This window comes from Coffea arabica, chromosome 2c (genome assembly GCF_036785885.1).
Source record: "Coffea arabica cultivar ET-39 chromosome 2c, Coffea Arabica ET-39 HiFi, whole genome shotgun sequence".
Lineage (NCBI taxonomy): Eukaryota > Viridiplantae > Streptophyta > Magnoliopsida > Gentianales > Rubiaceae > Coffea > Coffea arabica.
In genome coordinates this window covers 27413976-27441600 of record NC_092312.1, presented here as the reverse complement: position 1 = coordinate 27441600, position 27625 = coordinate 27413976, and the positions used below count along the sequence as shown (strand labels likewise).

The 27625-nt window shown below is 42.3% G+C and overlaps 1 protein-coding gene across 1 annotated transcript; it reads left to right on the top strand.

Moving 5' to 3' along the window:
- The first annotated feature begins 291 nt into the window (after positions 1-291).
- LOC113727090 (carotenoid 9,10(9',10')-cleavage dioxygenase) lies at positions 292-11567 on the top strand. The gene is made up of 14 exons (XM_027251074.2): positions 292-672; positions 2285-2355; positions 2623-2637; positions 3243-3354; positions 4423-4522; positions 4795-4857; positions 5174-5284; positions 5558-5742; positions 7448-7586; positions 9170-9287; positions 9367-9468; positions 9758-10009; positions 10916-11027; positions 11342-11567. Exons 1-14 carry the CDS (start codon positions 436-438, stop codon positions 11369-11371), a joined length of 1647 nt encoding a protein of 548 aa, XP_027106875.1. The 5' UTR covers positions 292-435; the 3' UTR covers positions 11372-11567.
- Positions 11568-27625: the final 16058 nt, after the last annotated feature.

Below are 27625 nucleotides of genomic sequence, written 5' to 3'. Positions count from 1 at the left end.
ATCCTTCGTCTGGCCAGCCGTCTGGCCAGCTTTTCTTTTGGTGGAGACATCCCGTACTGTCTGCATTAGAGAAAAATCCGCCAAAACCATTGCATGGAACCACACAATCCGACAAGACTCAACCGCTAATGTGGAGGCCAGGTATCCCTGCCAGAGGGAGAAGGCATATACCAAATTAACGGTTACCACAGCAGTCTCATGCGATAAGTAACTGCTGACAATGATGTAGCCGAAATAAGTAACACTTTCTCATCTATCCACGCTCTTCACACTCCACCACAAGTCCACAGGCTGACAATCGTTGCTCCCAAGAAGATCATATCTGCCTAAAAACTGACAAAACATGCAAATTTGGCTAGACTTTTACGTAGGGATAAGAAGTACTAAAAGAATAAGCAAGTGGGGTTGGTCTTAGAATTGAGAGGAAAAGCAAAAATGGGTAGGCAAGAAGGAGAAGAAGTGGTGGAGAAAATTGAGGGAAAACAAGAAGTTGTGGTTGTGAATCCAAAACCCAATAATGGATTCACTGCAAAGTTGATAGATTGGGTGGAAAAAGCGGTGGTGAAGTTGATGTATGATTCGAAACAGCCTCTTCATTATCTGAGTGGGAACTTTGCTCCCGTTGATGAAACTCCTCCTTGTAAGGACCTTCTTGTTAAGGGTCATCTACCGGTGAGTCTACTTAATTTTTAGTTTTATAAAGTTTGAGTATGTGATTCTAATTGGAATTGCTTTTAGTTTTGCGGGTTCTTGTGTTTGATGAATTCTATGATGATATCTATGGGAGATTTAGTGGTGTATTATGGTAGCTTACGGTTAAGTCAGTACAAACTGTTAGTGGTAATCTAGGCCTAGAGGCATTACACAATTCCCCCTCCATTTTTTACCAGATTAAGGACGGGATTAAATTGCTTTGACTTTGTTTGATCAAGCTAAGGGGCTACTTTTTACCAGATTAAGGTGGCATTAAATACGCCTAGTCATTGAACAGTAACTTGGCATTAGATTTTGAATTTCATGGTTCATGGTTGAGTAAATGTACATTTCAAGAAAAGGATTAAGTAATTAAAAGAAAGAGATTCTAGCAATGCTACCAAAAGGGTTAATTTATCCTCGAATGAAAGAAAATAGAGCAATAGAAATGTCCTATTTTCTATCCAGGCGCAGTATAAGCTAAGTAATTGTTGTGGTGGTTTCATGGTCAGTTATTAGCAATAACATCTCTCTCTCTCTCTCTCTCTCTCTCTCTCTCTTATTTTTATTGACATGATTTCTTGCTAGGTGCACGCTTCTTCTTGACTGACTACCTGCCTAGTTTTTATTACTAGATGCTTCTTTTGACCTGATCTCAAGAGTGTATAAAACACACAATATTTGCTCTGCATGGTTCATTTACTGTGCTGTCACCGTAACCAATTTTGGCCACCATAGATGGTTGATGAAGTGGCAGAATGCTTTTTGGCAGTGTAATAATGTTTTGATGTGCTACAATAATTTATAGGAGCACTTGTATATAAGAGTGCTTTTTGTTCAATAGCAAACTCTGAACTTTTGAGAGGAATTGAAGGATTAAGTGACTTGTCTTGTAGAGTTTGATAATGACCAAACCCGTCATGTTCAAGTTCCTATACTCCAGATAAGTATAAGAATAAACTAGATGGTAATCATTGCTTCAAGCGCATATAAAGCAAATATTAGTGGCTGAAGGTGGCCAGATTAGCATGCTGGTGCTGGTAGAATAGCCTTTGAGATGCCTTAATGATCAAGGAAGTTTCTTTCCTCTCCTTTCACTTTGTCTTTAGCCAATAGATCTAAGTAAGCACTAATATGGTTTTGCAGAAATAATTGTTTGTGTCACTGATTGCTTTAAGATGTGATATCTTTTAAACAAATTGAAAATTAGCTGCACTTTCTTGGATTTTGATGTGAAATCTTGGTTTCTATAGACAACATAGGCACTTTATAGAAAACGGGAAATTGAATTGAAGCAACTTACGACTACATGATTGCTCCTTCCAAAGAACTGGATAATCAGGCATTAAGTATAGCATGTTTTGTAGCTAAAAAAATATGCAAATAAACAAATTGCATAATTAGAAACTTAATTACATGTGTTTATGTGGTGTAAACTTAGTGGGACAATTGGACATGGCAGATGCTGATAAAGTTTGAATCTTAATGCTTTAAAAGAGAATAAAAATGTGGACTCTACGCTGGTGATTAAGCTCTGTTTATCCAGTCAGTGGTGCTTGCTATGTGATAAATGAAAATCTTTTCATTGCAGGAATGCCTCAATGGCGAGTTTGTAAGGGTCGGTCCCAATCCTAAGTTTTCTCCTGTGGCTGGATACCATTGGTGGGTTGTTTTTCTTTCTTAATAGTTCTTCTGAATAGCCTCATTTCTACCACTGCTCCTAAATCTTCCTCCTGGACACTTGCATCTTCTATGAGACAAGGTCCAAGTAATTTATTTTCAGCATTTTACTTGCATGTGTGTTTCTGTTGTTGCGGTTCAAATGTATTTGGATGTTTATACATCATGCTAGGATGGAATGTATAGGTACATCAGAGAATTGCTGTATATTGCATTTCTCCACCTTAACCTCATTTTTCTCCTCTGCAGGTTTGACGGAGATGGGTACGTGTTTATGATTCTTTGATGCAAGATATAGACTACACATTCATCAGTTACTTGTGACATGTGACTGATGGACTATGAATAGTATTCCACCTCTCATTCATCTGACCCTGCAAGAAGTATAAATTGACCTATGTTCTGCCAAATTTGTTGGAAACTAAAGATGTTAAATTTTTGTTTCACTTGATCAGAACTTCTTTAGATCTTAAAGATCAGGATAAGAGAAAAATGGGCTTGCATCATCACATGTGAATATCAATTATTGAACACAAAACAGAGAATCTACTATCTAGGTAATGCACTTAAAGACCACTTTAGCTCCTGATGTTTCAAGAGAGTGATACAGTGGAGCAATTTACCAGTTTGATAGTGGAAAGAAATGTCAACTACCTTTACCATTCATGATCTTGACATGTATGTTTAACCAGAAAGAGAAACAAGTATAACACTTCTCTTCATGCATCTGTCATCCATTGTAGTCTGTTCGGGCTTTTTACGTTAAAGATTCGTTTTTTATCACTTGGCATTTGTTTGGTTTAAATTAATCTTTATTTAAAATCATGTTGGATCTCTTTGGGGATTATTTTAAACTTCTCTTGCTCTAGAATGATTCATGGTATACGCATAAAAGATGGAAAAGCAACATATGTCTCCCGGTACGTGAAGACATCAAGGCTTAAACAAGAAGAATATTTTGGGGGATCTAAGTTCATGAAGGTATGTTTGCAATCTACACAAGTCATTTTGAATGGCTAGTCTTTTCTTTTAGTGGTTCTCACTTCTCTTTCTTCTTGTATCTTTACCTCTTGTTTCCATCTTAATAAAGGGACAGTTCCCCATGGTACTCAATAGCATATGGCTGAATATTTTAATCATTTAAGGGCTCTGTTTCTAGGAGTGCTGATTTAAGATTATGCATTTAATTTCAAAAGCACCGACTGTAATGTTAAGAAAAGTAAGCAATGGGATGTTATTTTTCTTTTGATGATTGACATAAAATGTTGACAATTGGAGAGGTGTTAGCAGTATTTCTTAGGCAAACTGTTGCCTTGAGGCTCAAATGTTGTGAATGCCACCCATGATAATGGAGAAAAGAGAAAAGAACCCCAGATGGGAAGAGAAAGACTTTTTCTCTGGCAAGCTTTCTATTTTAAAGCCAAAGACGCCCTAAGAAAAGAACAATTTTGTTGATGCGGCAAAATGTACCACCTTCTGTTTTAACACAGTGATTAAGTGTAGGTCCCTACTGTTAAAGGTATCTGCTGTTACTTCAAATGATTATCGGAGTTACTAAATTGGAAGTGTTGTGTGTTGAAATGGGATCTTTAACAGTCAAATAGTAGTAGTCCATTACAAAGAACAGTCAAATAGACTTAAAGTATTCCACAGATCAAATAGTAGTAGTAGTCCTTCTGTGTTCATCTAAATGTGAATAGTAGTTGTCCATTACAAAGAACAGTCAAATAGAATTAAAGTATTCCACAGGTCATGGTATTGTGTGTATGTCCAGTTTCTAGCAATTAAACTCCAATTCTTATTAACATCAACTGCTGAGCAACTAAATTGTTAGCAATAATAAAGCATTACAATGCTAGTAGAACAAATTCTTAAAACTACCTAGAATAACATAAAATTCCAAAATCATCCATGGGCTCAACCAACTTTAATGATAAGATTTTGATAGTTCCTACGAAGTTTATTAATCTGGTTTTTCCTGGAGTACTATCATTATATGGAACATATACAATACATTCGTTTAAAGTCCTTTATTCCCACTTCTTGCAGGTTGGGGATCTCAAGGGGCTGTTCGGATTGTTCATGGTTAATATGCAAATTCTTAGAGCAAAGCTAAAAGTTTTGGATATGACTTATGGAATTGGAACAGGTAAAAACTTTGCACGCCTCAGTTTTGTTTTTGTGCCAAAGGCAGAAAGAGGGAAGAGATATTCCGCACTACCATACAGTATTCTCTTTTTTCCTCGTGTTCCATTTTCTGGGAAGTGCATCAGTTTCTTGTTAGGTTTTTGGCATCTAGATTAATTGTTTGAAAATCCAACGAGTAAAACTTTAAGATCGTTACCAATCATTTTCATGTAATCATTTGTAGCTTTATAGGAAAGTTGCTAATATGAAATATATTTTGGCTTATATTTCCAGCAAATACAGCTCTAATCTATCACCATGGGAAGCTCCTGGCACTTCAAGAGGCTGATAAACCATGTATGGCTGCTTTCTCCTCTCTTTTTATTGAACAAGTAAATGTGGTAATCAGTTCCTCTGGATTTTTTCCAAGGATCAATAATTGCTCCATATTTACTTGGTTTATTAACCATTTCTTGCTCCTCTGGGAATGTCTCGGTATTAATTAGATAAGCCTATAATCCTATTGTTTCAGTTTTGCCAGTTTATTTAGATGATAGATGATATTAAAATTATAGTGTTAGTTGAATCTTGTGAAAGGATTTAGAGAATATAATCAACAACTTTGTTGCTTCATTCATATCACTATCATATCTTATTTCTATTTTATCTGCAGATGTGCTTAGGGTCTTAGAAGATGGAGATCTACAAACTCTAGGCCTGCTGGATTACGACAAAAGACTGACACATTCCTTTACTGCTCATCCAAAGGTTGACCCATTTACCGGTAAGAGATATTCAATGAGTGTAAATCCTCAATTTCTTGAATTGAGCATGTGGATATCAATTTCATTATCCAAAGCTTTGGCTAGTTACAACTAGTTTTCCAGACTCTAGCATTTTGGGTCATTGGTTAGACTCCATCAGTTTGCTGGATAATACCCTAGGCTTAATAGGTTATACCAAAGCTATTCCTGTAGTTTTGTAGATTATGAGACTGACTGATGTAGTCTTTCTGTATTTGGTACCATATGTTCCCTTACAAGAGTTTTATCTACAGGTGAGATGTTCACATTTGGGTATTCACACACACCACCATATATCACATACAGAGTAATATCCAAGGAGGGAGTAATGGACGATCCTGTGCCAATTACAATATCAGACCCAATCATGATGCACGATTTTGCCATCACCGAAAACTATGCAATTTTCATGGATCTCCCATTGTACTTCAGACCGAAGGTATGGTGATCTTTCCTAGCTTTTTATAGCTCATTGGAAAAGCATACCATTTCACATCTCAGTTAGTTAAAGTGTCTAGAGAAAAATTGCCTTTCAAATCTGGTCATGTTGCTAATCAAATTGTAACCTAGGTAGATATGACTATCCAGGAGCCATATTGCCGTGTACCTCCTGTTCTCAGATTGGAAACACATAGAATCTCTGAAAGATGAAGAGTTCCGTGGAATTAAGACAATACATGAATAGAAAGAGAAGAGTATCATCCAGTGCAGAATTAGCAGTTCTGCTACTTCTTATTTAAGGGGGCTTTGAGATGGGAAAGAATTTACTCGGGAATCAGGGGATTTGTTTATCCACGTTAGATTTAATGAAGCAATTTGGTGAATGCCTGTAAATGTCATTGTATTGGAGTATTCTCATTCGAAGCTCTGACTTTCTCTTGACCTTGTCATTTTTTTTAAAGAAGAAATTCTAGCCTTGGCAACTTCTCATTCTGGAATTGGAGTGATTGGCATATGAAGGAACTTTCCTATTGGAAGTTCTTACATTTCAGATTTGCAGGAGCTTGAACATTGATAACTTAGTACTGTTTAGTTGACACTGTATCAAGCATTACACGGAAGTCTAGTTGCATAAGGTATAGAACTTAAGGATTCAAAAAGCTGAAGAAATAATTACTTGTCAATCACATGCTCCAGTAAACCAAGATAAACCTAAGTATAAGACGGTAATTGGTCCATCGCTAGATGATGGCATTATAGTGCAAGTATCAAGAAGGCAATGATCATCTTTTCTTTGGTACTTTTGGTAAAGTACTGCAGAACACGGATTCTGTGGTTGGCTATTAGGTAGTAGAGGAGCATTGTTGGAAGTTGTCCTTTCAAATTGCTTCATGAAAGATGATGGGCTTTTCTGTTCTTTTTTTCTGAGCACTCTTACTGAATTCATTGTGCTTTTTCTTCTCTTCTGAAATTTCCGGAGAGTGTTCTCAGATATAACGCATACTTTGCTGGGATCTTCTGGAGCTTCATGTATGTTGCATTCCCTTTTTTGCGGGATATCTGGATGGAAGATGAACTTTTTTTTTTTTGGATGGAAGATGGAAGATGAACTTATTGAATCAACCTAGTATTTCTGTTTAACCTAAATGCTTGGTTCTCGCATCAGAATTTCAATCTTGAATTAAATCCTAGATCTGAATAACTACTTAAGTTTGCCATCTCATCTTTCTGTGACTTATCCAAGAATTTAGATGTGAGTGATGTATATATTCTGAAAATGAGGGTAGATGAGGAAGTTCTGGATATATTCAATGAGATGTAAGATAGATACGCTCCTAGCACACTATCCAGTTACTTGCTGAATGTCCTAGTTGATTCTCCTCCCACATAGTTCTTGTCTTCACTTTTAGCACTTTTCAGGTTGTTTGGTCATGCTACTTTGCAAAAGAGGAAAGTATATCTATAAAATAAGGAAGTGTCAAAAAGTACCTGAATAGCAAATTGGTTTTAGTAAAGGAACCCCAATTTTCTAATTGCATAGTGCTTAGTTCTCAAGGGGATTGATACATGATTTCAATGACATTATAAATGATAAAGATGATTATGTTTGATATAACAAGGCACCAACACTGTACCTCCTATATTCAGCATTTGTAAAATTGTGATTAGCAAGTTTTGCTTATATCTCACGTTTGGTATTTCAGGAAATGGTGAAAGATAAAAAGCTAATATTCACATTTGATCCAACTAAGAAGGCTCGTTTTGGTGTTCTTCCACGGTACTCAAAGAATGATGCCTTGATTAAATGGTTTGAGCTGCCAAATTGCTTTATATTCCATAATGGTGAGTTGGTGAATTTTCTTATCATTTTGTAGTCATGAAACTGCAGTTTACTGCATCTTCTTTTAGGATTCTTGCTAAGGAAACTGCAGTTTACTGCATCTTCTTTTAGGATTCTTGCTAACTGCTGTTATGGTTGCATAGAATACTTGAAGCATTACATGTAAAATGATTGTAAGGATTAAAACAGCACAGTTATGGCTCTTGAATATCGTCCTCAAGGAACGCAGGTTGATTGTTATACGCTGTAAATCTCTCTGATTTAGATCTTGCCAACACAGGCGACTGTTCCAAGGGAAACCGACACAACAAATCTTGCAAAAGTGAAACTTGCGAGATTGAATTTGTTTATACTAAAGCAAGGCAAAACTTCTTAAGAAACCACAAGTCTAAGCATGCTTCTTGAAATCTTGAATTTGCGAAGAATTTGGGCTTTAAGTGAAAACTCACTTTGGAGAAGAATGGAGGAGTATAGAGCCTTGGATAACTTAGATTGCATCATTTGCATGTATACAAGTTTGTGAAGAGCAAGTTAACATTTTGTTTTTGGAAATCCAACAAAAGTAGGTATCACTTCTTAAACACGAAGTTTCCTGTTTAATTTTCTAGTTTGTACTCCTTGCAAGAGATATAATATTTCGGATGATCTTTTAGCTACTTCAACATCGCGTTTGAACAGCCTGTGGTGCCTTTTGAATTAAAATCCTGTGTCTGGCTTCTTTAGAAGACTATAGTCAGAAAATCCTGCTTGAGGACTGAAATCAATAGACATGATTGGCAGAAAGACCTCTGATTCTTGAAACTCCATTAAGTTTGTTTATAGTATGGCAGCTTAGTAAAGTACAATAACGCAGGCTTGATGGCAGAACCCTATCAAAACTCAGGCAGACCTCCCTGAGAAAACTGCATTTCTGCTTGTTTTCTTTCATTGGCTTCTGAATATTGTAGACATAGTAATCAGTGACTTATGACCCACCAAGGAAGTTTTGATCATAGTCCGGCAAGCTAGTGACTTCTACTTTTGCTTTGTTTATTTAACTAGGAATCTGAATACCTGTTTGTGGAAATTGAAAATTACTTCTTCAAGAGGTGCTGCTCTCTTGGCAATACCTAGGCCAATTTTAATGCACGTTGCAAAAGCATTTATACAAGCAGAGAAGATTGTAACTTGTTACGATTTTTGATAAAGAGATTTTTCTTGTTTAGTTGTTTGAATTGTTATAGAAGTAAAAAACTAGATTTAGTTCCAGACAATAGGTCGACACCACTATATACATACGCATTCCAAAGCAATCAATGCAGTAAACAATGGCTTTGCTTCAGTATCTTTTCAGCTTTCTCATTGTGCTGTTGTTGTACGTATGCTTAAGTATCAAGGTTTAATTACCTATCACATCTTAGATGTTTCCTGTGCATGACTCAGCACCACTATATGCCTATATGGTTTAAGAGTTGAAGATTGCACCTTCTTAATAAACAAACTGATTAACGCCTTTTGCCAAAACCTCAAACTTCTATTGTTTAAATTTAGTTTGTCATGATCATGATCTGGGAAGATAATTGGACTTTGCCTTTCTGGTAAGCAGCCAATGCATGGGAGGAAGGGGATGAGGTTATTCTTATCACTTGCCGTCTGCAGAACCCAGACCTGGACATGGTTAGCGGCATTGTGAAAAAGAAGCTTGAAAATTTTTCAAATGAGCTGTAAGAGAAATTTAATCCCTTGACTATATTGACCATTTCAGCTCATGCAAGGTGTTCCTAAATTGGTTCTACTTGTCAGGTATGAAATGCGATTTAACCTGAAAACTGGTCTTGCTTCACAGAAGAAACTATCAGAGTCTGCAGTAGATTTTCCAAGGGTGAATGAGAGCTACACTGGAAGGTGGGTGCTGTACTTCTGAATTGTTTTGAATTGGTCTGCAGCTAATATAAATTATACCATTCTCTTTATGTCTGATATTTAACAGTGGATGTGGATTATGCTAGTAATCAATGGCCTTATGAGGGCAAGTTAAAATTTTTCTCTGAGCGCAAGAAGGATCTCTTTTATACTTATCTGATGCTTTTGTTAATCTGTCCTAATGTTGGCTGGGTTTTTAATTTCTTTATCAAATATTATTCTACACTTCTGAGTTCCATCTGCATGACTGGATCCACTTCTGCAAGCACAGGAAACAACAATATGTATATGGGACCATATTGGACAGCATTGCCAAGGTCACAGGGATTGCCAAATTTGATTTGCATGCTGAACCAGAGACTGGTAAAACAAAAATTGAAGTTGGTGGTAATGTTCAAGGTGTCTTTGACCTAGGACCAGGAAGGTTTGGTTCGGAGGCTATCTTTGTTCCACGCCAGCCTGGTATTACATCTGAAGAGGATGATGGCTACTTGATATTCTTCGTACATGATGAATCGACTGGGTACTTGTCTGACTCTTCCTACACCCAAACTTTGAAATAATTGTCATTATATTTCTCAGATGCAAACACTACTAGATTACAAGTAAGCACTGTACAATCTCTAACAATATATTGTGTGATCTTACTTGGTGATTTCCTTCAATCCTACAATGTGTTTCCTATGCCTGTTTGCTTCAATACTGAAAAGTCTACTCTCTTTTTAAATTGTGTGTAACCAAAAGATAGAAATTGCAAAACAAATGAAAAGAGAATTAAAAAAGGAGGATAAGCTCCAAATTGTAAAACACTTCATATCAATGTATTTTTTGTTTCTTTTCTTTTTCTCTTTGCGTTTTATGCTTGTATCTATGCTGATTCATTGAAAACTGGGGGTAGCACTTCTGAGGTGGCATTTTTGTCAGTTTAATTAGTCATCATGACGGTTCAGGTAATTAAAATGCTTGTAATAGTCTCATGTAGCTTCAGTTACTGGATATGAGTATTTGCTGTCATTGCTATGTCTGTATTTGCTGATCTAGCTATGAGGTTGGTCGAGGCTGTTGATCAACCTGAATACTAGCAAATTACTCAGGCAAGAGGTTAAGTTTAACAAGTAGTGTATCTTTGAAAGCAACCAAAGATTGCATGTATTCAATCAAGACTGTTCTGTTGTTCCTTCTTCCTACTGTCTTTTCTTTTCCCTTTTTTTTTAATGTGTTCTGGGTCTTCTTCCTTTTTAGTGGTGAGGGCCTCAAGAACCATACACTCCAAAGTTTGTTCTCTTCCTATCCTGTATTTGTTTAAGAAGGCAATTCCTAAGTTTATGGATGATCAAACGAACTTCTCTATGTGGCATGTATCTCAACCTGATCTCAGATGTAATCTACAATTTACATGACAAAAATCATCATCATCTGATAACTGCAGAAAGTCAGCTGTAAATGTGATTGATGCAAAAACAATGTCAGCTGATCCTGTTGCCGTTGTTGAATTACCTAATAGAGTTCCATACGGGTTCCATGCTTTCTTTGTGACAGAGGTCAGTTATAATTTCCTTATTTCCCTTTGTTTACTATGCATTTTCTACAGTAGAACAATTAATATTACTTCAGAGTCGAGTCTATGGCAATGGACACCTTTTCTATAAAAGATTTGCCCTCCATTCCTCCGATTCTTGAAAGAAAGCATCATCGGCTTCTCTTACCATTTCTTGCAAGTTAAATCTTCCTCATTGCAGAATTCTAGGAACAAGCTCGCACTTCCTGTTATTTCATTTACTTATTGTTTCCTCTGGAATACCATTGGTATAGTCGTCACCGTCGTCTGATGTGATGATACTGGTAATTTTGACAGGAACAACTTGAAGAACAAGCAAAACTTTGAGAACAACGAGATGAACACTATGAGATTGCTACATACCCGAGAGGTGGAAGCATATGCTGGACCATGTCCTGGAGAGTAAATGGTTGCATGTTATCACATGCCAAAGTGATTGTAAACACTAAACAGAGTTATTGTAACTCTACAATTCTATCCGTTTAGTAATATATTCATATGAATAAAACTTACTTCAGAGATATATATATATATATTTTTTTTTGTTTGGTTTTTTCATTTGCAGGACTAGGTATCACTGCATTTTTTGTCTCATGAAAGATATCTTGACCTTTTTCTTTTCTTTTACCTGCTGTGATCTTCTGATTGCACCAGTTGACTACAGATGCGGATCTCCTGCAGTTGAAGGAGGTACTGCATTATGCAGTGGGCGATCCAAGATCCGGTCAGAGCAGCTCGGCTTGATCTCGGCCATCCATGTCAAGATTCACTAGCCGTCGAAATCGGGCCGGGTCATTCCGTTGATCTTGGATCATTCACAACACGGTCCAGTTGCACTGCATCGTGCGGTGGATGGTCAAAGATCGGGCCAGAGCAGCTCGGCTTGATCTCGGCCGTCCATGTCATAATTTACTACAGCCAAAATTAAGTTAGGTCATTTCTGTTGATCTCGGATCATTCATAGCGCAGCCCGGTTCCTCCTGCAATCGCAGAGGAACTGAATCCATTGACTGCCTTTTATCACTGGTTCTCACGAAGTTAGCCTGATCGTCAAAGGCTAATGTAAAGAAAGTTAACCTGGCAGTCCAATTCCAATTTCACACAGTGATATAAAAATGAAAAAAAAAATTGAAAAAATGGCCAATTTAGTCCGTATATTTTTTTTTACTGTCAATTTAGTCCTTACATAATTTTTTGACCAATTTAATCTCTATACTTATTTATCGGTTTCAATTGAGGAACTCCGCGGCGGCGCCATGTTGTAATTCTGATCAAACGTCTAATTGAGTACTTAAGCAAGGGTATTTCGGATACTTCACTGCTAGGGCTCCTTTTTAGAAGTAAAAATCAAAACCAAAAGTGACCGGCACATTTTTATCACCACTGAGAAAAATCCACCTTAAACCTCAACTTTTTCTTGCAAAAATCGACTGAAATCTTGCAAGAAATTTTCTATTGGTTACTGAAGAAGCGCTGAGCTTCCCCAAACCGAGCTGACTTACTGAGATCGGCGTGCTGATGAGAAGAGCGTGTCCAAACCCTGCAAAACAAACAAGAAAAGGTCTTTAGAGTGACTAACAGGGGAGCCCCGAGGTTGTCTCCGGGAGCACTCCGACGGTTAAGTTAGTCCTCCGGTGAGTGGAATTCACGGGAAGTAAAACAGTCGGGAGTAATTTGCCAATAGTGAGCGTACCTTGTACAGTTGGTGTGCGTTACCATTTATACCTACTCGAGAGTCCGACCTCCGTACGTTTCGGGATCTACCCGGAATAGTGTCAATCCCGCGCTGAGAGGGATTCTCCCCGCCCTCTGCGGGATTGTTCTCTGGAGCCCTTCGGAGTCCTAGCGGCGGTGTGCCTCAGGACGGTTCCCATGGGCCTGGGGTCCAAACCCAACTCTGGACTTCCCGAGCTGCCACATGTCTGGGCTCGGGACGGGGCCTCTGCATTAGCCCCTTAGATTAGGTAGGGCTTCCAGATAGACCTAATCTACGCCCCCTGCTACGTGGGAGACCGGCGTCGCCCTGCTTTGCCATGGTCACCTCCGGCACAGTGCTGTCTCCTGAAAAGTCGCGCTTGCGTCCTTTTAACTGTCGCGTCTCTTTGGTTTCCGTACTGCTTTTAAATGCGTTCGCATGGGGGCGGTTCAACTTCAAGCAGCCGTTTCCTCCCATTTTACTCCCTATAAATAGGAGTTACTAGATTTCTTCCGATTCTATTTACCATTTTCGTTATTTCACGTATTTTCTTACTTCCAAAAGTTCCAGTGGCAAGACTTCCGGCCCACAGTGTCCAGATTCCGGCAGTTCCTTCATCTTTTCCCATTCCATTCACCAGTAAGTTCTTTTCCTTCCTCATTCGCTCTCTTTTTCCCCTTGTCACCCTTTACTTTTTATGTCGGATCAGTCCAGCGTCACTTCCACCGCATCTCGGGCCCCTACCCATCGTAGAGCCCTTAGGATCCCTACCTCCTCTTCGTCTTCATCTTCATCTTCCCCTCCTCCTCTTTCCTCCTCTTCCGCTTCTAACCCCAACTTCCATATCCCCAACCTGCTCGAGCCCATAATCATTATGAGCTCTCCATCTGTCCATTCTCCTCCTGCCCGTATCCTGGAGGAAGTGGCTGAGCTCGATGCTCTCATCGCGCAGCAAGCCACTTCCATTCCTTCCCCCAAGTCCCCACATGACTCCCCTGACGAAACCCAGGGAGAGGCAGGTGAGGATAGGGATTCCTCCGAGGGGACCCCTGCTCCTGAGTAGGGGGACGATCCTGAACTCGACTACGGTCAACCTGACCAGCAAGAGGTTACCCTCTCGCCCAAGGAGGTCACCGAACTGGTCAGGTCTTTTTTCATTCCTCTGGCCTTCGAGTCGAGGGCTGTCGAGCCAGCCGACCTCCCTCCGGCCTCGTAGCCATCTACAGGGAGCAGGTGATCGCAGGGCTCCGACTCCCCATTCCTCCAGCCCTATCCGAGATCCTGAGCTATTGGGGGATCAGAATCACTCAGGTCCATCCCAACTCTATCAGGATCATCATTGGATTCCTGATCTACTGCCAAATCTGCCCCATCCCTTATTCTCTTTCTCTCTTCCGAGCCTCTTACACCCTTAAGCTCTCCCTCCTTGGGTGGTACTACTTCTCCCGCCGAACTACTAACAAAGTTCGGAGTGGGAAGGGCACCCCAGATCTTCTCTTCGGGGTCCCCTCTTCCATAAAGAACTGGAAGGGGGACTTCTTTTTTATTAAATCTACACATTCCCTCTTAATGTGTGAAAGGTCGGGGAGGTCGACTCCGACCCCTATCCAGGGGACTTGGACACCGAGGCCCTCAGCCAGCTGGTGAGCTCTGCGGTGAAATTTCAGGCGGCCAAGTTCTCCACCGAGCAGATATCTGTGACTGGGCTGATGGGGACGTTGTCCGGGTCCCCAGGAGGAGTGGTGCCATCCCCCACCAACTATAACACCTGTAATGCCGCCTCTATGCTCCTGTTGTCCGTTGACTTCTTTTTTTTTTTTTACTAACCGAGTGGTGTTTGCTGCAGTGATGAGGCTTTCCAAGCTGTTGGGCATGCCCTCCAACGTGGCCGCCCCCACTCCGCAGCCAGAGGCTGCCAAGAAGGCCTCTGAGGCATCTCTGACTCCTGGGGGCAGCTCGGCTCCCCAGAAGGAAGCCTCCCACTCTTCGTCCCCCACCCAGCAGGTCGCCAACAAGGAAAAAGCGATCGGGCAAAAGAGGGGCCGAGGGGATGAGCCCCCCAGTCTGAGAAAAGGCTCGCGCCAACTTCAGCACAACCCCCTCTCCTGCTAACGTCGGGAGGTGCCCCCCACGCAGGTCCGGTTCACCTGGGGGTTGGCTTCGCGGAGGAGCACGCATGGGAAACGCCACCCCCCAGTCTGTGGCACTTTCGCCATGTGGCCCCCGTGAAGCCGGGTCCGGCCCCCTCCACGCACGACCCCCGGCGCTTCTGCCCGTCGTGGGAACTCTCCATCAACGACCGAACCCAATTTTCTGAGGTGGCTCGCGAGTTGGTAGCGGGTTCGGTCCTCCCACGTGACTAGAGGTGGATGGAGCTGGCCAGTCCGTCCGAGCTTCAAGACATGTACTACACCGCCCAGACCTAAGTAAGCTCCCTACCCCTTAGGCCACTTGTGTCTCTGCTTTCCGGTTCGATCCCGTAGTACACTAATTTCCCTTTCCGTTCCTCAGGCCAATGCCGCTGGGGCTGCCCTGGCGACCCGTTTCTCTGAACTGTCTCCCGATTTGGAGAAATTACAGAAAAAGAATCGGGGGACTGAGCAACGGCTTGCCCGCGCCCTTAAGGAGACAGACTCTCTAAAGGCCAAGTTGGGCAAAATCGAGAAGGAGCTGGAAGAGGCTCAAGTCCAGCTCACCTCCACCAGGTCAGAACTGGACCAGGAGAGGGCGAGCGTAGAGAAGTTGAGGGCGGACCACGCCATCGAGCTATCCGGCACCGTCAGCCGAGAGCGCGGGAAGGCTATTCTGGAGTTCATCACCTCCGAACAGTTTGCCGAAGACGTTGCCCTCCTCAATCAGCCCATCCTTCAAGTCGGTTTCACACGAGCCCTGGACCAGGTGAAGGAACTCGGCCTGTCTGGCTTCGACTTGGCCACATTCAAGGACTACAATCCTGCCGCCGAGAAGAAGCTAGACTGACTCTTCGACGGGTATTGCAAGGGGCATGCCCTAAAGGATTTGGTTGGCAGGAGCGACGTGGGAGCCGAGCTCGCGGAGATTCCCTTGGAAGAGGGCGAGGCTCCCTGCAGGGTTTCCGGGAAGAAGCCAGTGGTTTAGGGGTTAGGGGCTAAGCTGTGCTTTTCTTCTTTTTTGTTTTTTTTAATAGCTCGGTAGAATTTGCAATATGTAGGTTTTGAATGTACATATGAAATGGTATTGGATGAAACTATCTATTTCTGGCTTCCAATTTTCGCTTGCGCTGAACTCTAACAATCGAAGCGGCGTGCCGACCTCCTAGGTCGAGCATCTATCGAACTCTAAACTAACAATCAAATTGTCAAGGACAACAAACTAGGGCACTAACAAACTATCAAACTAATTCACCAACCGAATTCTAACAACCGAAGCGGCGTGCCGACCTCCTGGGCCGAACATCAGACTTTTATAGCTTTAAACTATGCCGACCTCTTGGGTCGAACGTCAAACTCTCAAACTTTAAAGGCATTTCATTCATTCATTGCCCCCGCTCCCCACTAGGACATTTAGCATTGTCTGAGTGTGCTAGTGTAGAATTAACAAGCAAATAGCGTGACAGTTCAAGGTAAACGGTATTGATAAACTTTGTAATGAAGGTTCGAAGTCGAACTTTTATTTAGTTTGATCCGAAAGTGGATTCCGAAGAACAAACAGTAAGATATCTCGGACCAATCTAACCTATGAACAATCGCAAGTTCGAAGAGTGCCAAGTGCGAGGTACCTCTACTCCATCTAATTTCGCAAGCTTACAGTACCCACCTCGGCTCGTCTCCAGGACTTTGTACGGCCCTCCCAATTCGGATCAAACTTGTTGGAACTATGAGCTCGACTGACTGAGTTCTTTCTTAAGACGAGGTCTCCCGGCTGGTACTGCGTAATCCTCACCTCCGCGTTATGATAGCGGGCAAGTTGACTTTTGTACTTAGCCATCCATATCACTGCTTCCTCGCGTTTGGCTTCCAGCATGTCCAAGTTACACCTCAGTTCTTCTTCATTGGTTGCCGCAACGAAATTCTATGTCCGAGGCGATGGGAGGCCGATCTCTGCTGGTACCACCGTTTCTGCCCCATAAGTCAGGGAGAAAGGGGTCTCATGAGTGGCTGTCCTCGGCGTAGTTCGGTAAGCCCAAAGGACACTAGGAAGTTCCTCTAGCCAGTTACACTGGACCAGTTCCAACCTAGTCTTCAGTCCTTGCAGAATGGTTCGATTAACGTTCTCCACTTGGCCGTTGGTCTGGGAATGACAGATCGAAGTGAAGTGTTGGTTGATCCCGAACTCCGCGCACCAACTCTTGAAGGGATTTTCAGCGAACTGTCGCCCATTGTCAGATATCAAGACATGCGGAATCCCGAAGCGGCAAACTATATTTTTCCAAAAGAATTTCTGAACTGCTTTTCCAGAGATAGTGGCCAGAGGTTCCGCTTCCATTCACTTTGTGAAGTAATCGATGGCCACCACGAGGTGTTCGTATCTCCCGGGAACTCGGGGAAAAGGCCCCAGAAGGTCTATTCCCCACTGGGCAAAAGGCCAAGGACTGTGGATGGGGACCATCTCTTGAGTTGGCTGGTAACGTAGCGGGGCGTGCACCTGACAAGCTCGGCGTTGCTGAACTAGCGCCACGGCATCCCAAAACACTGGGGGCCAATAGTAGCTTAGGAGCAGGCACTTTTTGGCCAACACCCGAGATCCTACATGCGCCGCGCATAAGCCTTCATTAACTTCTCGGAGGACATAGTCGCCTTTCTCGGGAGTTATGCACTTTAGCCAGGGAGACAAATACAACATCCTGTAAAGGGTCCCCCCTAGAGTAGGCGTACTTGGCAGTTCTGAGTTGGAGTCGGCGGGTCTCGATTTTGTCCTCGGGGAGGACACCCGAGCTGAGGAAGTCCATAAGGGGAGTCATCCAAGAGACCGGGCTATCTGTAGCCAAGACTTGGACTTGGTCGATGCTTTTTTGCTTGACTACCTCCACCAAGACCTCCTTGTTCAGGTGAGCAAACGAGGAGGACGTCAGTTTTGACAGAGCGTCCGCGCGCTTGTTCTGTGATCTCGGCACCTGCTCGATTTCAAAAACATCAAACAGGGTTATCGCCTCTCGTACATTAGCCAAGTATTTTTTTCATGATATCCTCCTTGGTCTCGTACTCCCGGCGAACTTGGTGGACTACGAGTTGGGAATCATTCCGAACTTTGATAGCAGTTATACCCATCTGGTGGGCTATCCGCAATCCAATCAATAGGGTTTCGTACTCCGCCTCATTGTTGGATGCCGGGAAGTCAAATTTGAGCGCGTATGTCAGCTCTTCTCCGGTGGGCGAGATGAGCAGCAGGCCGGCTCCGCTCCCTTCCTTGCTCGAGGCCCCGTCCACAAACAGTACCCACGACTTTTCCGGCGGTACCTTCTCGGGCAAAGAGCTTGACTTGGCCACGGACAAACTGGCCCCTTCAGCAAGGAAGTCCGCCAGGACCTGATCTTTGATGGCGGTGCGAAACTGATAGCCGATGTCATGCTCGACCAGTTCGACGGCCCATTTGGTCATCCTGCCCGAGACCTCAGGTTTTGTGAGTATCTGTCGTAAAGGCTGATCAATCATGACAACAATGCTGTGGGTCTGGAAGTAAGGTCGGAGTTTTCGGGCGACGTGCACCAGGGCAAGGACCAATTTTCCTGCCGGTGTGTACCGCGTTTTCGGCCCTTGTAAAGCATGGCCGACATAATATATTGACCTCTGAACCCCCTTGTCTTCCCGCACCAAAACCGCGCTAACGGCCTCGTTGCAAGCGGACAAGTATAGGAACAGGATTTCTCCCTGCTCCGGGACAGTCAAAGTGGGCAGCTCAGCCAGATATACTTTCAGGTCGGTGAAAGCTTTCTGGCGTTCCTCAGTCCATTGAAAGTTCTTAGGCGGTTTCAGGATTCGAAAAAAGGGTAACCCCCTCACCGCGGAACGCGAGAGGAATCTGTTCAAGGTGGTCATCCTTCCCGTGAGCCGCTGGACCTCCTTTATATTCCTCGGAGGGGCCATACCCATGATGGCCTGGACCTTTTCCGGGTTGGCCCGGATCCCGTCTCGGGAGACCAGAAAACCTAGGAACTTTCCTGACCTAACCTCGAAGGTGCATTTCTTCGGGTTCAACCGCATCCGGCTCTCCCACAGGATGTTCAAGATTTCCCTCAGGTCGGGAACGAGCTGCCGGTCAGTTCAGCTCTTGCCGAGCATATCATCCACATAGACCTCCATACTCCTGCCGATCTGATTCTGGAATAATTTGTTGACCAGACGCTGGTAGGTAGCTCCAGCGTTTTTTAGCCCAAACGGTATTTTCCGGTAGCAGTAAGTCCCCTCCTCAGTGATGAAGGAAGTTTTTTCCCGGTCTTCTTCAGCCATCTCTATCTGGTGGTATCCCTTGAAAGCATCCAGGAAACACAAAACGTCAAAACCCACAGTAGAGTCTACTAACATGTCAATTCTCAGCAAATGGAAGCAGTCCTTTGGGCAGGTTTTATTGAGGTCTGTGAAATCCACGCACATCCTCCAAGATTTGTCCTCCTTCTTCACCAGGACCGGGTTGGCTAGTCAGATCGGGTAATATACCTCCAGGATGATCTTGGATTCTAACAGCTTCCCGGCCTCCTCCTTGATCACTTCATTCCTCTCTGGGGCGAAACTCCTCTTTTTCTGTTTCACCGTTTGAAGCGGGGATCTACGTTGAGGTGGTGGACGGCCAGGTCAGTCGGAATCCCGGACATGTCCTTAACCGTCCACGTGAAAATCCGAGAGTACTCCCTTAGCAGGGCCTTCAAACCCTCCTTCTCCTCGGAAGGTAGCGAAGCACCGATGCGGAGAACCCGGTCGAGCCTGTCCTCTCCCAAGGGGAACTCCTCGATCCCGTCCTGGGTGCCCAACTGTCTGACCTCCTCCCCCGGGATGTAGGGCTCCAAGCTGCTTGTCTAAGCGACCACCTTCTCTTTCCCCCGGAGCATGGCCAAGTAGCAAGCTCAGGCCACTTCTGGATCTCCGTGTACCTCGACTATTCCTCCCGGTGTGGAGAATTTGACGTTGAGGTGGAGCGAAAAAGGAATAGCTCGGAGGGCGTTCAAGGCGGGCTGACCCAAGAATATTTGTACGGGGATTGTTGTTTGACCACCACGAAATTGACGGGGATGGTCCGGCATTTGAGCGCCTACCCTACCGTAACCATTAGGGTGATCATCCCTTCCGGATTGATGGGTGGCCCGGTGAAACCCACCAGAGGTGTCCGAACCGGGGTCAATTGTCCATCTTCCAAACCGAACTCCTTGAACACCCGGTAGAACCGGATGTCCGCCGCACTTCTGTCGCGCCCCATTTTTTTAAGAAAAAATAAATAAATGGTTTAAAAAATGAATTTTTATTTGAAAAATAATTTTTTGATTTAAAAAGAAAATGGGCCTAAATGGGACTTGTAATGCGACGATTTGGGCCCAAATTATAGTTTAAAAAGGATTTTTTGAATGAAAATGGAGTCGCCACTCGGTATAGAGTTAAGATGTATCAAGTCACCTAAAATTGAATTTTTAAAGAAAAAAGTAGAAAACTCTTTTTAAACGACTCCAAATCTGCGAAAATCAGAGAAAAAGATTCGAGAGTCACATTTGAAGAAAGGGAAGACAAGGATAAGAATCCAAGACACCCTTTCAACCTAACCAAGGCTAGTTGCGTGATTTAGTCAAAGATTTTCTTATTTTAACCTAAAAATTTATCACCTTTGGATGTACTATATGAATGCAAACTCTAAACCTAAGAGGGTATCGAGGGGTCGAAATTTCTCTTCAAAACTTAATTAGTACCAATCACATTAATTGTGACGCCCAATATGAACTCTTTGAAGAGGTCACGAATAATGCAAAAATATGAGCCTCTAAGAAAAGAAAATAAAAATAAAAATAATTGTATAAATATACGTGACCTAAAGGAATGTATCATATCGGGTGCGGGGGACTAATATTCGTGACTCAATGTTCCCTTTAATAGAGGGAATACGAGCGTGCTAAAGTTAGAAAGCCAAACTCGTCCATATCCCATATCCAAGGGGTTATCTCTAGTCTAATCAGGCAAAATGCACTAATCTATCCCCTAATTTCCTAAATGAGATCCAAATCTAAATGTTATATATACATAGGGGTAAGGGATATTTTATTAGGGGAAATATTATGTGAAAAATGACAAAGATCCTAAAAAATGAAAATATATGCATGAAGTGTAATGTAATCATATAAACATGATCTAGCGAGAGAGGTCCCTAAGGGTCTAGTATTGGACTAACCCATGTCTATGGATTCTCACTAGCATTGGACTAGTGAAAAATCGGAATAAAGAGCCACAACTAGCGTTGGACTACTGTGGTGACGGGAAATGGATCACAACTAGCATTGGACTAGTGTGATATTACGTCAAACACTAATTATAACTAAGCCAATAATATAAAGCATAACAAAGCAAGTAAACATATAATATCACATAAACACATAACACATAATCATGATATTTAGATGCAAGATCCTAAGAAAGCGGTAACACATAGCACGTAAGCATGCAAATCAAACAAGCAAAAAGAGTAAACAAATAAAACCCTAACTATTACATTTGAGGAGGGCCTACTACAATCTCAAAGGGGAAATAAATAATTAATTAAAATAAATAACTAACTATTACAACTTTGGCATTCAAGTGCCTTTCGAATGATCAAATTGAACTAAAAATAAATATACAAAACTAAAGCCAACAAAGCGAATAAATAAATAAATGAAATAGATAATAAAAAAATAATAAAGAAATATTCAAAAGGCATGCAATTAAACACGTAAAATCACATAGGGCACGTAGGGTCAAGTAAAGTAAGAAATAAGGGATAGGGTGTACCTCCCTTGGAGTTGGAGCCCTAATGAAGTGAAATTACTAATTTACCCTCCCAAACACAAAGGAAGGGTCAAGGCATCACTTTCATCAAGAAATAATCACAGGAATATGAAATTGAATCATTAAAAGCATTTAAATAATTAAACAATCCATATACACAAAATTAGGACCCAATTGCTACACTTAAGCCACAAAGTGCCAAGAATTCTACATAAAATCAAATTAACACCATAAATCTAGAAAAAAGTTACTAAACCTTCAAATTCATCCTAAAACTCATGCATGTTCTGTCCAATAATCGCAATGAAGGCACATAAGAGCAAGAAAACATTTTAAAGGATAAAATTGATGAACTTTTACGATTTGGTGGGCCATAGTAGCATGAGGAGAAACATGTGGGGTTGATTTGCAACTTTTGGAAACTCTTTTCATGCAAATTTCATGCAACAACGAAACAAGCAAACAAGTTTCTGCAATAAAACCATTTGGCAGCTAATGAAACTTTCTTCTGTAAATCCCATACCAGACTCCAAACAAAAACCAACTAACACTAACTCTCAACACCCCTTGACAACTAAACATTTCGATTAACACAACCCCATCATAAACAACAAACCATTAAAATCAAATGAATAACCAAATGGGAAGCACATGTTGCGGCAGAAAGTAAAGCTTGCTGCAATTTTATTTCCAAACGCAGAGTCCCATCCAAATGTGCAACTTTGATCTAAACTTTATCCACCAGACATCAAAACTCTAAACTAAGCAACCAAATCAATAACTTCAGCATCTAAACAGGCTAACAACTTAGCAAGATATTATGCAAGTTCTGGAAACTTTTCATGCAAAATGGTTTTAAGCTTCAGCATGCAATGCTTTTGAGCTTCAGCACTTCGCATGGCAAATTCACACAATCATCTCAAACCATATACCCAACCTCAAGTTCTTATCAAGCTTATCATGCATACAAGGGGATGGAAAAAAGGACAGCGTGCCCTTAGTTCAAAGCTAATAACCTTTCTAAATGCAAGCCTTAATAACAGATATTGTTCAGGTCATCTTAAATAAAATAACAAGCCAAAAGAAACATGTTATCCGAGCCGCTATTTCAACAAACCAAAAGGCACACAAGCTGCCCGCACATACTGTTGCAACAAGCTGAGAGCTTCATGCTCGTTGCAGCAGCCATTGTGCTCTTAGACTTCAGCCAAACACACTTTGAGCCCAAGCCATGGCATCAGCAAGTGTTGTTTTCAGCTTTTAACATAAAAACTTTGGATTCAAACACCCAAAAAGAGTCAAAACACAGGAGTATCCCAAATCTGGAAATTCTCTTTCGCAACTTGTTTCGTTTAACTGAATAAACCAACTAAACAACACACTAATCACAGGCTTCACTGAAAACCCAAAATTCAGCAAAATGACTAGCTAGCCATACTTTCTACCAGTCCAAAGGAGCAGAGCATGAACAACAAAACTTTCGCACACAAAAATTCGGATACAAATCACACAAAGTTGGCAACTTTCTTCATTTTCTCACTCATTTGGAGCATGTTTATGCAGAATCAGTCCCACGAAACCCCCATTTACTATCCCAAACCCTCTAATGTTGTAACTTCCTAACATTGTTAAGATAATCCCCGACAAATCACTTATCAATCACCTATTAGCAACAACTGCCATGTGCGACAGAAAAGAAAATGTAGCAAAGGCATAAAACTTGCAATAAGTTCATACCCTAACATATCAATCACACAACTAGCCACCATACTAGAACCTCAATCTAAGCACAGATTTTAGGAAAAAAACAACATCAAATGGATTTTTGAGGGAGTAGGCAAAGTTTCGTATACCTAGATAGCAAAGGAAGCAAGCTTTGAAGGTCGGTGGGAGTAGCTTCCCGTGGGTGAAGGCACTTCAGTTCCTGAATTTCTTCTTACTTGTTCACTATCTTCTTCCAGTTTCTCTTTCTACCCGTAACCTCCCCCAATCTCCTCTCACAGCCTTTCCTCTCAATTTTTTGGTTCTGTCGGTCTCTCTGTTTTTCCCTTATCCAGCCCCGCCGTTCCTCTTACTCTTTCCCTTTCTGCTTTTGTTTCCCTTAGCTATGCAGTCACCCCCTTCCTCCTCTCAACTCTCTACCCTTCTCTTAAACCCTCCTCATCCTTTTATATGACACCCCAGAAACTAAACGCTCTCAACAATGGTTTAGATGAAGCCACCAGCATTTTGGGGAACCATCTGATGGGCTTTGTCCTCATGAAATTGAGGCTCAAGATAAAGGCCAGATGTCCTGTACCAACACCATCTAACGGAGCCAAAAACGGGAGGAAAATGGAAGGAAAAAAAACTGGAAAAAAAACTGGAAAAAGAACACCGAGCCTTCTTGCTACTTCGCTGCTTCGTACGAAGCTAAATGGAATGCAGTGCGTGTGCCTTGTTTCCCAGCTCTTCTTTTTTTTTTTTTTATGAACTAAGATTCAATTAAATTAAGTCAACAAACAGCATTAATTTATAAACGAAGCTAATTTGCAACAAAACCCATAATTGAATCTAAAAATTAAAGTATATATATTTTTCGTGTGAACAATTTTCTTTTTTCGACAAATTCTAATAAAATTAAGAGACTAATGAGCAAAAATCATTTAATAATCATCATTTAATCTATAAAAATAAGAATAATAAATAAAGTGAAATAATAAAATAAAATAAAATAAAATAATTAAAAAAATGTCTAAAAACAAAAACCATTAGATTAATAAGTAAAACTAGATAAATATCAATAAAAATAAATAAATGATAAATAAAGTTAAATTAAAATTTGGTGTCTACAACTTCCTTGGTCGACGTACACTTTCTTTACCCGATAGTTATTGGTTATGACGTCTATCACAATGGCCTCATGGTTCCCTGACGTCAGGGGAACAGCATCTCTCGGTCCGAAGGTAATCTCTTCGTCCACGCACAGGCGCTTCAGGGAATCATCCCTCTCGGGGGGAGGCTATCTGTTCTTCCGAGCCGCATTGTTGTCCCCCTCCGTGGGACCTCTGGCAATTGTGTTAATCACCCCTGCCAAGTCCTGGGTTAGGGGTGGGCAAAAAAACCCGCCGATCCGAAAATCCGATGAACCCGATCCGAAAAATAGGATACCCGATCCGATTTTTCTTAGCGGGGCAGATGAGGGTCGGGTACCCGAAAAATCGGGTACGGATACGGATCAGAAAAATAAAAACCCGTGGGTACCCGACCTGCAGGGTATATTTTATAAATATTAAAAAAGTAGGGGTCATTTTATAATTTTGTAATTTTTAATTTTAAGTGCAAGTGAAGTGGCTCGCAGCCTCATATTCTAATCCTATATGATCTACTCTTCTCATTTTTTTTAAGAAAGCGAATATTCTCGGTGAAACATGTACAAAATGAAAAAAAAAATTTGTGAAACTCTGTTATAAAAATTGTTCATCCCTTTCATCTTTTTTATTTTTATTCTACCTCCATCGATCTTTCTTGCAAATCTTGCATCAATTCAATCAAAGATTTTTGTTTGGAGTTTCAATTTTCTGTTAGCTAGATAATTAAAATATTTGTGTCTTTCATTTGCAATTATATCTCTTTAATTTGTCTCTTTTATTTAGTGTAAGAAATTTATTTTTCTTTTTCATCACCTTAATACCATAAGGTCTATTCCAAAGATGTAAAGAAGTTGGGAAAGATTTTTAACATTATTTTTGGTTATATTTTTTTTAAAAATAATTAGTTCTATTCAATTCTTTTCCGAACTTGATTTCACAATTGACTTATTTGAGATGCGGTCTTGTACCATATTATCCTTGGGGAAGTTACCAAATACTTATTATCCTTGTGTTTGTTGTGTTGTAGAAGTATGAAATGTGTGAAAATGGTAATGTATTCAAAATTATTATGAAACTTCGTTTTGTTTATTAGATATTCTAATATGTACTAAATTTATGAGATCAATTTGATTATTGGATGAAATGTGTGAGAATGGTGATGTATGGACTTTAATTACAATATCTCTACCAATATTAATTGGAAAAGCATGTTTTTTTATTGAAAAATATGTTGATATTAAGTAGAAAATAATTTTTTTTTATTGAAAAATAGTTTTTTTTGGGGCGGGTACCCTATGACCCGCCCCTTTTTTTGAGTATCCGCTATTCGGGTACCCGAAAATATTAGGAGCGGGTTAGGGTCGCAAAATGTCTGATCCGATATATTAGGGTCGGGTCAGCCAAATCATGTTAGGGGTGGGGTACCCGACCTGTGCCCACCCCTATCCTGGGTGTCCTGGTCGGGGGAGCGGCCTCGAGGAATGTCATGCCGCTCAGGGCGGTCGCGACGCTGGCCCTCGCCCCTGTCTCCGCCGTAGGTCCGTCCTGGCTCCTGGCCTAATCGGTCTTGCCGCACAAATCGTCCCAGGAAGCCACGCTGGATCAGATTCTCGATCTCCTTCCGCAGGGCCCATCACCCCTCCGTGTCATGCTCGACGTCACGGTGGAAGGCACAATACCGGTCCTGATTTTTCTTGTTCCGGGATGTCCCCATCTTAGGCGGCCATTCCCCTAGGCCCTTCGCCTCCATGACGGCCAGGATCCGGACTCTGGCTCGAGTCAGGGATGTACCCTTTTTCCGGAAGCGACGGTTGAACGGGGGTTTTCTCCTTTGAGAGTCGGTAAAAAACGTTCTTCTTGGCCGGACCATCCTTGCTTTCGGGGTGGTTTCGCCGTCCTCTCCGATTTCTGAGCTCCCAATCCGACTCCCTCTTCAGGAGTGCCGCCTTCTCTGCGTTAGCGGCTGCGTGCGCCCTAGTCAAGAGCTCCTCCAGGTCTCTGGGAGGCTTGTCGGCCAACTTGCAGAAGAGCTCCTCTGCCCTGAGTCCGTTCATAAAGGCGGCCATTACCACCTTTTCATCCTTGTCCCTGATCTGCAGGCTCTCCGTGTTGAAGCGGGCCATAAAATTTCTCAATGACTCGTCCGGCTTCTGCCTGATTGCCATCAGGTGAGCCGCATTTTTCGAATAAGTCTTCGAAGAGACGAACTGGGCGACGAACTGCCTAGCCAGTTCGGGGAAACTTCGGATAGACCCCGGTGCCAGACCCTGAAACTAGAGCCGGGCCCTTTCTTCAGAAACATGGGGAAGGTCTTGCAACGGATTTCATCCGCAGCTGTTTGCAGACGCATGTGCGTCAGGAAGACCGAGAGGTGGTCTTCCGGATCGGTCGAAACGTCATACAGCTCTGTTCGAGATCTTGAATTTTCGGGGTAGCGGGTAATCCTCTATCTCTCGGGTAAAGGGCGAGACTGTGTAATTGTTCTCGTACAATTGCGGGCGCAAGATCTGCGCGAGTTCATCTTGGACAAGATTCCACTGGGGAAAGTTGAGCGGTCGGCTCTTGACAGATCGGTCGGAGGAGCGTTCAGGCTCGTTCCACGCGGGCTTCCACTGGGAAGGATTTCTCGGTCAGCTCCCAGCGGATCGGTCGCGGGGATACCTCTCGCTATCTCCGACCACTGAGGCTCGTGGCCGAGGGGGAGTCCGTGGCTATTTCCTTCTGGGGAACTGGTCCCGTGACTCATCTTCTGAGGGAATGAGGGGTGATTCCGTCTCCTTCTCCTTCGTTTTGGAGGTTTGTGCGCCCCCAGTTTCACCTCCTCCTTCGCCTGTCGGATCATGTCTTCCAACATGGGGAGCTTCTCCGTCACGAATTGGAGGATCTGCTATCTCCATTCCCCGAAAGGGCTGAGCCCCCAGCGTCCCGAGTCGCCTCGGTCTCCTTTCGCCAGGACCCCTCACCGGCTCCGGGATCGGTGTTCTCTATGATTCGCTTGGAACGCGTTCTCGCCATCAACACAACTACACTTACCTTTCGTTCCCACAGACGGCGCCAACTGAAGAAGCACTGAGCTTCCCCGGACCGAGCTGACCTA